This window comes from Gobio gobio, assembly GCF_949357685.1.
Source record: "Gobio gobio genome assembly, chromosome: 3".
Taxonomy (NCBI): domain Eukaryota; kingdom Metazoa; phylum Chordata; class Actinopteri; order Cypriniformes; family Gobionidae; genus Gobio; species Gobio gobio.
Window position 1 is genome coordinate 56,657,999 of NC_137099.1, and position 15,869 is coordinate 56,673,867.

A 15,869-nucleotide genomic window follows, 5' to 3' on the forward strand; every position below is an offset into this window, starting at 1 on the left:
GTGTGTTTTCAGTGCCACTCCAGCTTCATTCATCATCTTGAATCTGATTCATTACCCGCTGACACTCTCTCGCATCTTAACGCTTTTACAAAATGCACACACACTCTCGTCTCAAGCTTCACACTGTGTCCTAAACAGCCGTGACTAATCATGGCAAGCAAAAAAACGCTGTGTAGCTCCGCCCACAGTGCAATGTCAATCACATGAATCAGAATTACAATTGTTGGAAATTCAGCTCTCATCATGTCTGGCTAGGACACTGTGTCAGAGACTAGCTGAGATGGTATGACCAATGACTAGCACCAGTTTGAGCTGGATGTGATTCTGACCCCTGTGACCTCTCCTCCACCCGCTGTAACCCTGATGCCTGTGTGTGACCCCTGACCCCGTCCTGTGCAGGATGCAGACGTCCACCACCACCTGCAGCCTGGGCTCGGCCGACGAGAACGCAGTGATGCAGGCAGACGACGCGCTGAAGACGGTCCATCTGGAGCTGACCGAGACCTGCCTGGACATGATGGCGCGATACGTCTTCTCCAACTTCTCTGCCCTGCCCAAGAGGTGCGTGCGGCCTAGACTTTACAGCCCTAATCTAATCAAATGAGTTGCAGGATTTGCAGATTTATTCAATGAAATGCTTCAATATTTGCAGTTGAATATCAGTATTTGATGAGAAACATTAAGTGAAGATGATTAGAAATGTTTCATGATCATGTCAGATGAAAGCGTTGAATGAGGAGGCACGGGTAATAGTTTTTTTTATTATCAAGTATTAATATTAGAGGTGTGCACGAATTGTCGAATATTCGATCTGTATGCTATTCGAGCATATGTTGCGTTGCTGGCTGTAAATGCAGCCTAAGTTCGCAAACTAACGCTCAGTTGTAACTAAATACTCTGGGTGGCGCTTGTTAACACATTGATTGTATTTGATCACAGAATGTCGTCGTCGAAAGTTTGAAATTACTTTGATCAAAATTATTTTACTAAATAATCTTACACAAATGGAATTATTTTCGATCAAATGAATCCATCGTAAATATCACCACCATGAAATCACATGAAATCCAAAATGCATGCTTTTGTTCTGTGTATTTTTTGTATACACACATTGTTTAATGTGTTCAGAAATGGTGACAACGCAATGATTAAAAAACAAAAAGTATTTCTCATTAAACTTCATTTAAATAAACGAATATTCGAATATTAATTTATGAGCCTAAATATATATTTTTTTTATAAAAAGCAATAAAATAATTATACACATTTAATACATTAAATTAACAGTTATCGAATTATTAATTTTTATCATGTTTAAAAAAATAGGATAAGATATTTTTTAAATAAATTAATAATTGCCCTACTTTAAACTGAAACATTTCTTTTTTTTAGCACTTTTTGTTAAAGATTTTTTTTAAATATAATGAATAATACATTCAAAAAATTATATAAAAGTATAATTTCCAGACCTTACACTTAAATGAGTTATTGTGTAAATTTTTTATCCTGTTTAAAAATATATAACAAATATTAAAAACAACTACTTTAAATATATATAGTTGTGTGTGTATTTGTTTAAATAAAAATCAATAAAATAATTATAAATGCACCAAATCAACACTAAATTAAGTAACAATTATCTAATTCATTTTTATCATGTTTAAAAAAATATGATTAAGATATTTTTTAAATAAATTAATAATTGCCCTACTTTAAACTGAAACATTTCTTTTTTAGCACCTTTGTTAAAGATTTTTTTTAAATATAATGAATAAAACATTTTAAAAATAAATAAATAAAGTAATATAAAAGTATAATTTCCAAACCTTAAACGTAAATGAGTTATTGTGCACATTTTTATCATGTTTACAAATATATAACAAATATGAAAAACAACTACTTTAAATATATGTTAATAAAAGCATATACAATCAAATAAAATATTGTGTGTATTTTTTAATAAAAATCAATACAATTATTATAAATGCTCTAAATTAACACATTAAATTAAGTAACAATTATCTAATTATTTATTTTATCATGTTTAAAAAAATTACATTTTTTAAATAAAAAATTAATAATGATTGACCTATTTTAAACTGAAACATTGATTTAACTGTTAATTGATCACCCTTTTCAAAGAAATAAAATAAAACATATATATATTTAAATATAATGGATAATAATAGTAGTACTAATAATAATAATTGCCCTACTTTAAACTGAAACATTTAGTAGTTGTTAATTTTTATCATGTTTAAAATAAAAAAGAATAATAATTTCTCTTAAATTAATTACATTTAAGTTTAGATTGTGGACATCTTTTATGATGTTTAAAAATATTCAAAACAACTACTTTAAATTTGAATTCCAGAAGACAGGATTCATGTTACCATCTGACTCTAAACTAAAGGAATTGTAATTTCATTCAATTGTCTTCTAAATGAATAAAGGCATTGAAGATGCACGTGGAGCTGCTGTCTCTGCTTGGTCTTTTGTTGTAGGTTGGTTTACACACTTCAGGGTAGAGCTGTAATTGCTTGACCTTCATCCTTTTGTTCGGTTTCTATTTGCAAACCTTTAAAAATGATTTCTTTCATCTCTGCTGATGCAGGCCGGCTCAACGCTGCATTGACCAACCTTTATTTCCAGAGTTAACTTATTTTTCAGTCAGCCTTACAAGAGTTGTTTTGCTCTCTCTGTGAATATTCAAATCAACCGATATCCTCATTCGGCCAGTTGTTTTGGAAAGTGTCGCATCTACTTTAAGCGTGAGAACAGTACGAGCTGCAAACTCTTGACATAGATGAATGTGTTTTCCTCACAGTAGCATCTCCAGTGTCTTGTGGCCGCATGTGATGCTAAATAAAGATGAATGATCGACTTCCTAAACTCTCAATATCTCTTTCTCTCAGGTCTCCCATTGCTGAGTTCCTGTTATCCGGTGGACCCAGTATGACTTGGCTGGTTGGGAATAAGTTAGTCACCATAACGACCAGCGGCGGGTCGCGAACCCAAGCCCTTCTGGGTCTGGACATGGTGGAGAGACCCGGAGGAGGAGAAATGACCAGGTTACAAACATTACCTTGTTTACATCCTCAACCAATGAGTATCTTACCATAGGTTTGGACACAAGCATGCTAGTTTTCAAAGTAATATTATTACTCTCACTATACCATGGTAATACACAGTACTTTGTGAGAGGACCTTTTATTCACTTCTTGTTCTTTAAATCTAGTTATATCTGCTTTAGACTTACTCTAACCCTGAAATATGGCATTTATCAGATATGAATCAAGTCATTATTTAATCCACTTAATGGGATTTTTCTCTTTGGGAATGTTTGCCACAAGATGTTTCGACACAAACAGGAAAAACAACCGCCTCATGTGACAGTTTTTACTGGTCTGAGACTCGTAAGAGAGTCTAAAGATGTCACTGTGAGTGGAAAACGTAAAGACACATCCATATGTGAATCTTCTGCAGGTCGGACCCGTCACTTCACACGCGGCAGGCGAAAGAGGCTCCTGCTAAACTAGAGTCACAGTCGGGCCAGCAGATCAACACCAACACTCGCACACGAGTCCGCTCCATATCAGGTGCCAAAACACGCAAACAAATCCTCTGCTCCCAGATCCAGTTAAATGGGCCATATCCCACAAGGCTTTTCTTACTCCAAAAAGTTTTCATGAGCATTTCCCACAGTCTGACCCATAGAATCAAATCAGTTTTCTACTGTACCTGTAAGACTTCTATATATAAATAATTACTTTCATTACTGTCTAACCTTCCACATGAAACCATTAATAGTTCCTTAGCCAAGTTGCCAAGTTTCGTTTCCCATTGATTTCCATTGTATTTTTGTCCATAAAATGGAACCCAAGTGGTTCGGTTACCAACAATCTCCATAATATTTTCTTACAGGTTTGGAATGACATTAGTGTGAGTCAATAATGACAGAATTATCTTTTTTTTTATTTTTATGGACTATCCCTTTAATGTATATACACTCACCTAAAGGATTATTAGGAACACTTGTTCAATTTCTCATTAATGCAATTATCTAATCAACCAATCACATGGCAGTTGCTTCAATGCATTTAGGGGTGTGGTCCTGGTCAAGACAATCTCCTGAACTCCAAACTGAATGTCAGAATGGGAAAGAAAGGTGATTTAAAGCAATTTTGAGCGTGGCATGGTTGTTGGTGCCAAACGGGCCGGTCTGAGTATTTCACAATCTGCTCAGTTACTGGGATTTTCACGCACAACCATTTCTAGGGTTCACAAAGAATGGTGTGAAAAGGGAAACACATCCAGTATGCGGCAGTCCTGTGGGCGAAAATGCCTTGTTGATGCTAGAGGTCAGAGGAGAATGGGCCGACTGATTCAAGCTGATAGAAGAGCAACTTTGACTGAAATAACCACTCGTTACAACAGAGGTATGCAGCAAAGCATTTGTGAAGCCACAACACGCACAACCTTGAGGCGGATGGGCTACAACAGCAGAAGACCCCACCGGGTCCCACTCATCTCCACTACAAATAGGAAAAAGAGGCGACAATTTGCACGAGCTCAAAATTGGACAGTTGAAGACTGGAAAAATGTTGCCTGGTCTGATGAGTCTCGATTTCTGTTGAGACATTCAGATGGTAGAGTCAGAATTTGGCGTAAACAGAATGAGAACATGGATCCATCATGCCTTGTTACCACTGTGCAGGCTGGTGGTGGTGGTGTAATGGTGTGGGGGATGTTTTCTTGGCACACTTTAGGCCCCTTAGTGCCAATTGGGCATCGTTTAAATGCCACGGCCTACCTGAGCATTGTTGCTGACCATGTCCATCCCTTTATGACCACCATGTCCCCATCCTCTGATGGCTACTTCCAGCAGGATAATGCACCATGTCACAAAGCTCCAATCATTTCAAATTGGTTTCTTGGACATGACAATGAGTTCACTGTAATAAAATGGCCCCCACAGTCACCAGATCTCAACCCAATAGAGCATCTTTGGGATGTGGTGGAACGGGAGCTTCGCGCCCTGGATGTGCATCCCACAAATCTCCATCAACTGCAAGATGCTATCCTATCAATATGGGCCAACATTTCTAAAGAATGCTTTCAGCACCTTGTTGAATCAATGCCACGTAGAATTAAGGCAGTTCTGAAGGTGAAAGGGGGTCAAACACAGTATTAGTATGTGTTCCTAATAATCCTTTAGGTGAGTGTATAGTGGTGCAGGTATATCACTTTGTAGGCCAACTGGCAGTTCGCATCGCACTGGTTCCCTTGAGAAAAACCCAATAAGATTTTCCCAAAGGCTTCTGGATTATCGCAAAAAAACAAGCTCTGTGATCAACAAATGTTTGATACTTGCATGTTTAGTCCATCAAGATAATTATCACAGATGAACACAACTTTTATGAATTTTGAAGCCTAAATGCAGTCGCCAGAAGTAAAAACTATCAACGGACTACACAACGGTCGCTCGACTTCCCACAACTCTTTCCATTTTTAGAGTTGGACTATTTTATTAGAGCACAGTTATGATCATAATGAGGCTGTAAAAGCGGACTGAGTTTACCTGTTCGGCGTGATGGCGTTTAATCTCCTCGACAGACTCTGTAGTCCCATTAGCCACTTGTTAGCAACCGCCTAGTTCAAAAAAGCAAGAGTTTGGTAATACTGATATATTTTATGATGTAGAATAACACGTGAAAGTGTCTTGAGCTTGTGTTCACCACAGACCTTATTCCAGCCATTTAACCAAAACCCCATTCAAGAAACCCATTGACTTCAGGACGAGGGAACCAGAAGTGCTTTTAGCATGTCATATCTGCACCACTATTGCTGTCAAACATGAGATCAAAATAGACCCTATTTACTTTCTTAAAGGTTTATTTCACAAAAAAAAAAAATCTGTATCATTTACTTGGGATCATGTCATTCCATAATTGTATCATTTGTTTTCAATTGAACACAAATTAAGATATGTTGAAAACTCCTGATTTTATCCTTACAATGAAAGTCACAATAACATCCCAAATATTAAGTAAATTAAGAAAGGTTGTGTTAAAGCAATCCCTCCCAAAACACAGTGGTTTAATCACTTTGTATGATGAACGTAGCAAAATGTAAGTGGTTATTCACTCTCAAATCAAATATGGCAAACATCTCATCCTCATTGGTTCTTGTGTGTCATGTGACTCAACATCGTGATATAAGAATGTATAAGTGATGGCTCGGTGTGTGTGAGTTTATCTATGATATGATTTGATAGTGAATAATTGCCTACATTTCCTGTTTTGTTATTGCTAACTAAAACGGTTAAAAGATCTTTTGATAATTCAAATAAAGCTGAAATGAAAATGTTTAATATTAGTTCGACTTAAACTTTCTAAAATAGAAATGTTGTTTTGGCATCGAATAAAAGTTTGTCAATAGTCAATAACTAAAGGCATATCATTTTTTTTTTTTAAATGACAAATACGCAACAAAATTACTAAAACTTTAAAGGGATAGCGCAACCAAAAAAGAAAATTCTTTCATTTACATCCTCAAGTTGTTCCAAAACTATGAGTTTCTTTCATCTGCTGAACACAAAAGAAGATTTTTTTAAATGATAGTTGACGGCCCCCATTGACTTCCATAGTATTTCTTCCATACTCTTGAAGTCAATAGCAACTGTTTGGTTACCAGCAGTCTTCAAAATATCTTCTTTGGTACACTAGTAGTAGGAGTATATACTAGCTCTTAGGGATGAAACGATTACCGGTTTCACGATAAACCACGATAAAATTTTGTGACGGTTAGTAATATCGTATAAAATTTAATTGTCATTAAAACCGCGTGTGATTATCACGATTGTGAAAACTCGCGGTAAATCTTGTCAGCGTCAGTCTGGCTGCAGCGCACCGCTGTTTCTGAATGAGAAGAAATGGCAGAAGGCAGTGACAGCACTCTGGAGATTGTTCAGCCTCTAAAAGGACCAAATCTGAGGTGTGGTCATATTTTGGCTTTTACAAAAGTCCTGAGGGAAACTTAATCTAAGATGGTCACCCTGTCTGCAGAACATGCCAGAAGAAAGTCGCTGTAATAGGGGGAACACTTCAAAACTACGAACGCAAGGCAAGTGGACTTTGACCTCAATACCAAAACTACGTCTGGCAAATTATAACGTGAAGCGAACGAACAAATTCAGACAAGACTAGGGTGACATTTGGGATAAAATTCAGGGCTTGACATTAACAACCGCCATTTGCGGGTAGCCTATAACGTTATTTCTGCTGCACACTAGTCACTTTGGCTGTTGAACTTAGTCTTCTCAAAAGCCGTCTGTTATAATCGCGTTGCGCATTATAACCACTCACACGTGTTTATTGAGTTTATGAATGCAATGTCTCATAATCAGAGGCGTTCAGAGCGCGCGCCGCGCTCACTCGCTGAAATCTACACTCAAAGCAGAGATAAACATGTGCTGTATGCAGGAGATTCACTCATCATACTGTGTTGGACTGTTTTTGTTCTATTTCAGCAGCGAAATAGTTTTAAAACACACAGCAGAACCACAGCGCATCTGATATGACTGGCATAACGCTTGCGAATTTAGGGACCGTCTTTAAAGTTACACACAACATTGGTAACGTTATGCACGTTTCAAACTTCAATATCATTTGAAGAGAAGGACAGTCATAAAACTGACTGTAAAGTGATCATTTAGGTGTCAGGTATGATGCACACATTTTGATATTTAATAAAATAAACTGTCAAATCATATGGAAATATGGATATGCATTATTTCACTAGGATACTGTTTGGGCTCTAACACAAAACATGCTAGATTTAAATGCATCATTGCTGAACACTGATGCGAATATTGCTTGAGAATATATTTACAGAGATAATATTAGAGATTATATTTACGACAAATTATTATTATTTAGGCATTATGCGTTGCTATTGACGACGGTCATTAAGGAAGGAAATCCCACAGAATCAAGCTTAAAAAAGTGCATAGAGCTGCTTTAGTTATTTGTTGTTTGTTGAATTTCAAATATAAAACTTGTTGAAATTTTTTAAGTGTGTGCATCTGTTCTTTTTGAATACTTTCATCTCGTTTTAACAAAACCGTGATAATATTGATAACCGTGATAATTTGGGTCACTATAATCGTGATGTTAAATTTCCATACCGTTTCATCCCTACTAGCTCTATTAGTATAGGTAGTCAAATCTAGATTGGCATTATCATTCAACTCATTCTTTGATTTCTCTCTCTCTAGGTGGTCACGCTCTGCGGGCCGGTCCAGCTCACAGTCTGAGTCCCCTGGTGGCGTCTCCAGAGGGGGAGTACAGCGGCCCCCTGCCTCTGCCCGGCCCCCCGCTGGATGTCCTGGGGTCCCAGAGGGCAGTCGAGGACCACCCACCACCCTCCACCTCCCACTCCTCGCCGCCGTTCAAAGACAAGTCCAGCCTGGCGGAGTTTGTGCCCATGTTGACGCAGGGCTGGGCCGAGATCTTCATCCGCAGACCCTCAGGTATCACAGACGCCGAAAATATCAAGCGTGTGCTTTCACCTTGGCCCGGGCCGTAATTATCGCCCACTTGCTCTCAGTTATGACACATTTGTGCACAGCACTAAAATTAAATCATAATAACTCCATTCCAAGGGCGTTTCAGCGGCGCATGAGCGCACATGTGGCCCGCAGGGGCCGCCATGCCATTTTGAAAGTTTCATAATAGTTTGACTCACACCTTGCCGTGCCCACGGGCCTGATTTTCCTCATGCTGCTCTCCTCCGCCCACATCTAAATGAAGAATAGCTCGGGAGCATTGTGCTAAGTTTTATATTTTTGCACTAATTACGACGTGCCCTTGAATGCTTTGCTTCTTGAAGAATAACACATGACGTGATGCTTCTTCAATAAGACTCCTGAGGATTTCAAAGCATTGCTATTGTGGATTTGTTCCTTTCTCTGTGTGTCTGTCACTTTTTGTCTCTTCCTTTCACAAGTCTCGCTTTTATAGGGCTCTTGCTGCACTCTCAACAGCTTTTATGCGTTTTACTTTCAGTGTTTTCTTATTTTTTTAACCTTCCGATCTTGCTTTTACACTCTGTCAGTGTTTAGTTTAGTTTATATAATGAGAAATTCTGTAGTAGTAAAGAAATATAATAGTGCAAATAAACTAGTAGTAATTGTGAAATAAAAATATGGTAAAATAAAATGTTTCTTTTTTTTATAAATGTAAATTTATATAAAAAATATCACTACAGGCAGCAATTATTGGGGCCTAGCACAACAGAAGCAAACAAGGAAGCTAGCAGCAGACCAACTGCAAAAATGAGTAAAGACATTTGGAGAGGCAATTTCCTGTTTTGTTTAATTAAAAGTCTCACCATTTTTTGTGTGTCCTCAGTGTGCCCCCATACATAAGTGTGTCAAATTTGGTAAATATATCTAATTTAGTTTAGGAGTTATAGACATTTGTATTTGAGCATATAAAAAATAACCCATACCTGACTTTGATTGCATTTTTTTTGTCACTTACTACCAAAATTTTGACATCTGGCCTGTGAAGTGTAAAGTGTAGTGTGGCCAAATATGGGTTATGCATTTAACCCATCCAAGTGCACACACATTAGGGAACACACACCCAGAGCAGTGGGCATATTGCTGCGGTTCTCAGGGAGCAGTTGGGGGTTCAGTGCCTTGCTCAAGGGTCTCACCTCAGTCGTTGTATTGAGGGTGGAAGAGGGCGCAGGTTATTCACTCCCCCCACCGAAAATTCCTGAGACTCGAACCCGCAACTTTCCGATTATAAGTTCGAATCTGTAACCATTAGGCCACGACTGCCCAACGACTGTAACCTGCTATGATTCCGATTTTCCTACGGTGGTTTCGTCTTGATCGGACTAGCGGTTTCGAAGATATTCACGAAAGTCGTTTAAATGCTAAATCACAACGTTGAACAAACCATAAGGCAAAACCTAGCATGTCTGGTATCAGTGGACTCAGGAAGGATTCAGGAGTCTAATGAGCTGACATTAGAAAATAAGTCAACCAAATCCAAAGTTATAAGCATGTGAATATTTGGTTTTACCACTAGGTGGCGCTGACTTCTCAGGCTCCTTCAGGGCATTGTGCCCATGACCCATACCGAGTTCCGTAACGATACATTAATGCGTTCATGAAATACAGCATTTTACAACAAAATTCAAAATGTCCGATATGGAGAACTCAACATGCCGCCCTGAATCCAACGAGACCACTTTTAGGGCAAGCCGTTCAGAAGTTATAAGCAAAAATAGCCATTTGTCGTGTCTCCGGACCAGTAGGTGGCGCTGCGCCGAAACGCAGCATGTAGCCTCAGGTCATGCTTGTGATGATCTGTATCAAGTTTGGTCAAAATACAATAAATTATCGCAGAGATACCAGCCTTAAGTCTATTTTCACAAGCTCTAAATGTTATATTTTATTACAACTGTAATGTCATCATGTGAAGTTACAACAACTAAAGAAATGGTTTCTTAAAGTATATATTCCATTGATCTAAAAGTAGTTGGAAGATGTTTGACAGTCACTGAATGAACCAAGCGAAACCAAGTGACAGCCTTAAAGGTACTGTCCAATTGGCATTTATATGACTGGCATTGAAATCATTTGTTGTCTCTGCTCAGGTAACACCAGCTGGCTGATGTGTCTGGAGAACCCGCCGAGCCCCTTCTCCTCTGAACTGGGGAACCTGCCGCTGCAGGAGCTCTCCAGCGTGCTGATGGCCATGGACGGGGTGAAGGAACCCCAGGGCGATGCCCCTGTTGCCCCCAGTGACGGGCCCCAGCCGCAGGGGAAGCCCTGTCCCATCCAGCGCTCCAACACCGGTGAGCCGCACAACTCCGCTGTCTGTTTTTACAGAGCTGAAATGGAGCTCAAAGAGTAGATATTTTACTAGCTGTGAAATCAGATACTCCGGTATTTTAAGAAAGTGTGATAAGCTGTTTCAGAATAGCGTACTATCATACTACTGTGACCTGTCACGATTATTGAGCAATCTTAGGCCCTGTCCACACGAACACGAGTATTTTCAAAACTGCAGCTTTTTCTACGCGGTTTGGCTGTTCGTCCACACGCAAACGCAGTATCCGGTTACTGAAACCGGACTGTTTTGAAAACTCCGGCCAGGGTGAAGATTTTTTTGAAAATCCGGTTGCAGCGTTGTCGTGTAGATGGTGAAACCGGAGATTTCGGCTTGTTAAGTTGAAATGTGCGCCATTCTCTCCTTTGTTTGACATCAGTTTGTGCGCCGTTATCACTTTTGTTTACATGAGTGGAGTCTATGCAATGGCGAACGTAGCTTTTAATAACTCTGCTAACAGTGCTTATCACATGTACACCGTTATCTCATTGTATTGCAGAACAGAGGAGCCAGAATGCAATAATACAACATAGTAAGGCAAGTATGTGAAGCTTCAGTCCACTTGGGCCCTGCCCCTGTGTATATACAGTTACCTGTCACTGAGTCCAAAGTAAAGGAACTTGTAGAAGGGTTTCACTGAGCACATGGCATCCCTCAGTGCATCAGTGCCGTGGATGGGACCCATGTGGAAATCAGGCAGCCAATCATAGCGCGGTTTCATGTGGACGGAGATTTTTTTTAAACCGTGCTTGTGTGGATTGTTTTTTAAAACGGAGGAAAAACTCCAGTTATAAAAATACCCGTGTACGTGTGGACTAGGCCTTAGTTATTCAGTTATTTGAGAGAACCACAATAATTGACCTATCGGTAAGCCCCGTCCCCCTTAGTTACTGTTGCTAACTCGGACAAGCAAACAGAGTTGCTAACTGTCTTACAATGACAGCTGTCAGTGTGAAAACCTTGTGCCAAGTTGTTTTTGGACACAGAATGTAGCGTACACCCCATCGGAATGATGGCCAAACTTTATGAAGTTTATTGCGTCTTTTTTCACTCCAAAAAAAACACCGTAAGAGCTGAACAAACAAAGCATAAGAAGTGCACATTAACATCTCATTCACAAACTCTCTCTCTCCGCTGCATTATCATTAACATACACAGCAAATGACACAAAAACACTCATACAACTCACAGTAAACAAACACATACAGACCTTATACCTTTTCGGGGGTGCTAATAAACTGTAAACAAAACAACTCTGATAAACTGCAAGCTCTCCCTTTCCCTACTTGTAGACTATAATACCCATCAAAATAGGAGTCCCTCCTTAGTAAGACAGATAATGCAGACCTTAAACATTTAAACTCCTGAGAGTATAACAGCCAGAAAATCCTCTCAGGATCCCTGGAATCAGTGTTACAGGACCCCAGGCACATCGTTTTACCATTTTTGTAGCATAAACACCATCAAACCAATGAGAGTATCGGATTTTCCAATGTTTCTCTATGGCGCTGAAACCTAAAGATGTCCGAGTTCCGGTCCCAACTGATACTCAACTGCCATTGGCTCATCTGCGTTCGAGGGGAGGGGCTTACCGATAGGTCAATAGTGCTGTTTAAAGGGGCTATATGTAGAATTCAGAAAGCCTTGTTATTAGCGACACCGGTGGCCGTTAAGTGAACTGCACTCAGCAACTTATTGCTCATGCTATATAGAGCTCTTACCAATCAAATGAAATCATTAACAACTAAATTGATCTTTGCACTGCAGAGGGGGTACAGAAGATGCATCTGAATTGGCAAATTACAAATGCATAAATGTTGAGAATAATGTTAAAAAAATTTTTTTTGAATGTGTGTATAAAAGCAAAATCATGTGTGCAGTCATGCTCAAAAACAGCTCTTTTGCTCTTGTGATATTGCTTAATTATCACATGTGATTAATATAAGAATCCAGATCTCATACATGTACTTTTTTTGCAACAATATCTTGAATTTTGTGAGCATTTGTATTCATTTTAATTTGAAAAACTAGTGCACAGCATGCAGTGAGCAGTAGGCTAGTTTTCCATCGCATTCCAAACACATTTGTTTGTGAATTATTTTGTTGGTTTATTTATTTGTTGATTTAATTGTTTATTCATTTATTCATTTATTTATTTTTATTCATTTATTTATTTGCATCCATTTGTCAAGCTCTTACGGTTTTATGTGAATGTTCCTGTTCAAACGTGTTTTCGCTGAATCTCAAGTGTTTCAGTGATTTATTCCTCTTAATGTTGCTCTTGTGATCTTGTTGCGTGATGAGAAATGAGAAGGCGTTTGTCATCCAGACCTTCTGTCATGCTGTTTACAGTGGGCCGCCTGACATACAGTTGTGGTCAGAATTATTGGCACCCCTGGTGAATATGATCAAATAAGGCTGTAAAAAATAAATCCTTTTGATCTTTTATTTAAAAATGCGCAAAAACCTCACCTTTCATTGAAGTAAAAGAATTGAAAGTAGTGATTTTATAAATCACATTATAAAATAAATGCTTTTCTCCAAAACACATTGTCCCTAAAAATTTTTACGAGTAAAATATCTCTCAAGTATATTCCCATTAATATTGAATTTTTTTAGCACACCAGGGTGACTGAGCAAGAAAGTGTCCTGCTATGACTTCTTATTTCACAGGAGTATGAAATGAGGAAACACAAACTTCCCTTAATCATCCATCAGAATGAGTAAAACCACATAATATAGTTCTGATGTGCAGCAGAAGAGGGTTGAGCTCCACAAAATAGAAAGTGGCTGTAGGAAAACAGCTACAGCTTTGAAAATCCCCATTCCCACCACCAGGGCAATAATTAAGAAGTTCCAATCAACTAAAGATGTTCTGAATCTGCCTGGAAGAGGACGTGCGTCTATATCGCCCTCGAGTTGAGAGTTTGAGTGGACAAAGACTCTCCAACGGTCACAGCTGGAGAACTGCAGAGATTAGTTGAGTCTTGGGGTCAGAAAGCCTTTAAAAAATCGAACAACCCCTACATCACCACATGTTGTTTGGGAGGGTTTCAAGAAGAATCTTCCTCGCTCACCCAAAAACAAACTCCAGCATATTCAGTTGTCAGACACGACTGGAAATTCAAAAGGGACCTGGTTCTGTGGTCAGATGAAACTATAAAAAGAGCTTTTTGGCAGAAAACCCACCAGATGTGTTTGGTGCAAACAGGGATGAAAAGGATATACCGCTGGATCTTTAATGTTGTGTCCCTGTTTGTTTTTTTGCTGGAGTTCCTGGACATCTTGTTCAGATTCATCATGGATTCTAGCAAATACCAGCAGATAAAAATCAAAACCTGACGGCCTCTGCTAGAAATCTGATAATGGGCCGTGGTTGGATCTTACATCAGGACAACGATCCAAAACAACACACAAATGTGTCACTGAGCACAACAAAAAGCTTCTGCCATGACTGTCCCAGTCCCCTGACCTGAGCCCTATAGAGAATGAGTGGGGTGAAGAGAATCTGAAGGATCTGGAGAGATTCTGTACGGAGGAATGATCTCGGGTGTTCTCCAAACTCATCAGGCATTATAGGAGAAGACTCAGAGCTGTTATCTTGGGAAAAGGACGTTGCAAAAAAGTATTTAAAGGGTTAGTTCACCCAGAAATGAAAATTCTGTCATTAATTACTCACCCTCATGTCGTTCGACACCCGTAAGACCTCTGTTCATCTTCAGACACAAATGAAGATATTTTAGTGTAAAGCTGATGCTGAGAAAGGCTTCAGATAGGCCTCCATTGGCATTCAGTACATTTACACTCCCAAGAGCCATAAAAGGCACTTAAAACATCGTTACAAAGTCCATCTCACCACAGTGACTCTACAATAATCTTACGATGCGGCGACAATAGTTTTTGTGCGCAAAAAAAAATCAAAATAACACCTTTATCCAACTTGTTCTCGACTTCCGTGTGTGCCTCCACGACACATGCACGAGAATATGACGCAGATCCGGCGTTCGGACACATGACCCAGAAGCGATTTGTTTACAAGCAGAGGAAGACGCGCGTGTCTAAGCTGTTGGATTCTACATTGATCGTGCTTTAGGTCTCGGCGTAGTTCTCAAAATGGGGTTAAAGTGTGCATTTCATGGTTTCCCGAACGCCGGATCTGCGTCATATTCTCGCGCATGCGTCGTGGAGGCACACACGGAAGACAAGAAGAGGTTGAATAAAGTCGTTGAATAAAGTTGCGCACAAAAACTATTGTCGTCGCATCGTAAGATTATTGTTGAGTCACTGTGGTGAGATGGACTTTGTAACGACGTTTTAAGTGCCTTTTATGGGTCTTGGGAGTGTCAATGTACTGAATGCCAATGGAGGCCTATCTGAAGCCTTTCTCAGCCATCAGCTTTCAACAAATATATCTTAATTTGTGTTCTGAAGATGAACGGAGGTCTTACGGGTGTTGAACGACATAAGGGTGAGTAATTAATGACAGAATTTTCATTTTTGGGTGAACTAACCCTTTAATAAAAGGGTGCCAATAACTATGGCCAATGTGTTTTGTAGAAAAGCATTTATTTCATAATGTCTACTTTCAAATCTTTTACTTCAATGAAAGGTTCGATTTTTGCGCATTTTTATATAAAAGATCAAAAGGAGAAACATTGCAGACTTATTTTTACTGCCATATTTGCTCATATTCACCAGGGGTGCCAATAATTCTGACCCCAACTGCCACTCTCTGAGCCTGAAACTCCTTGACTGTTGTTTTGTTCTGTCCTCTGGGTCCATGTTGTCGATGTTGATGGGTTGCCCTGTGTTGGTTTCTGTCTATCTGTGTGTGTGTGTGTGCGGGGTTTGTCGATGCAGTGGGCGCGCTCGGCTCTCTCTGCTCCCCTGATACGCCCGGCAGGTTTCACAGGAGTATTTCCTGGGCAGGTAGATATATATATCTGATGTGTGTATGTG

General features: G+C 39.2%; 1 protein-coding gene across 4 annotated transcripts in view; it reads left to right on the forward strand.

Moving 5' to 3' along the window:
• tsc2 (TSC complex subunit 2) overlaps positions 1–15,869 on the forward strand; it is a 70,974-nt gene that overhangs the window by 33,077 nt on the left and 22,028 nt on the right. For all 4 annotated transcript variants that reach the window (XM_079813384.1, XM_079813385.1, XM_079813386.1 and 1 more), the window contains 5 exons: positions 400–561; positions 2,916–3,071; positions 3,487–3,599; positions 8,279–8,533; positions 10,675–10,875. In XM_079813384.1, the coding sequence (XP_079669510.1) occupies positions 400–561; positions 2,916–3,071; positions 3,487–3,599; positions 8,279–8,533; positions 10,675–10,875 (887 nt within the window). The remainder of the gene's footprint in view (positions 1–399; positions 562–2,915; positions 3,072–3,486; positions 3,600–8,278; positions 8,534–10,674; positions 10,876–15,869) is intronic.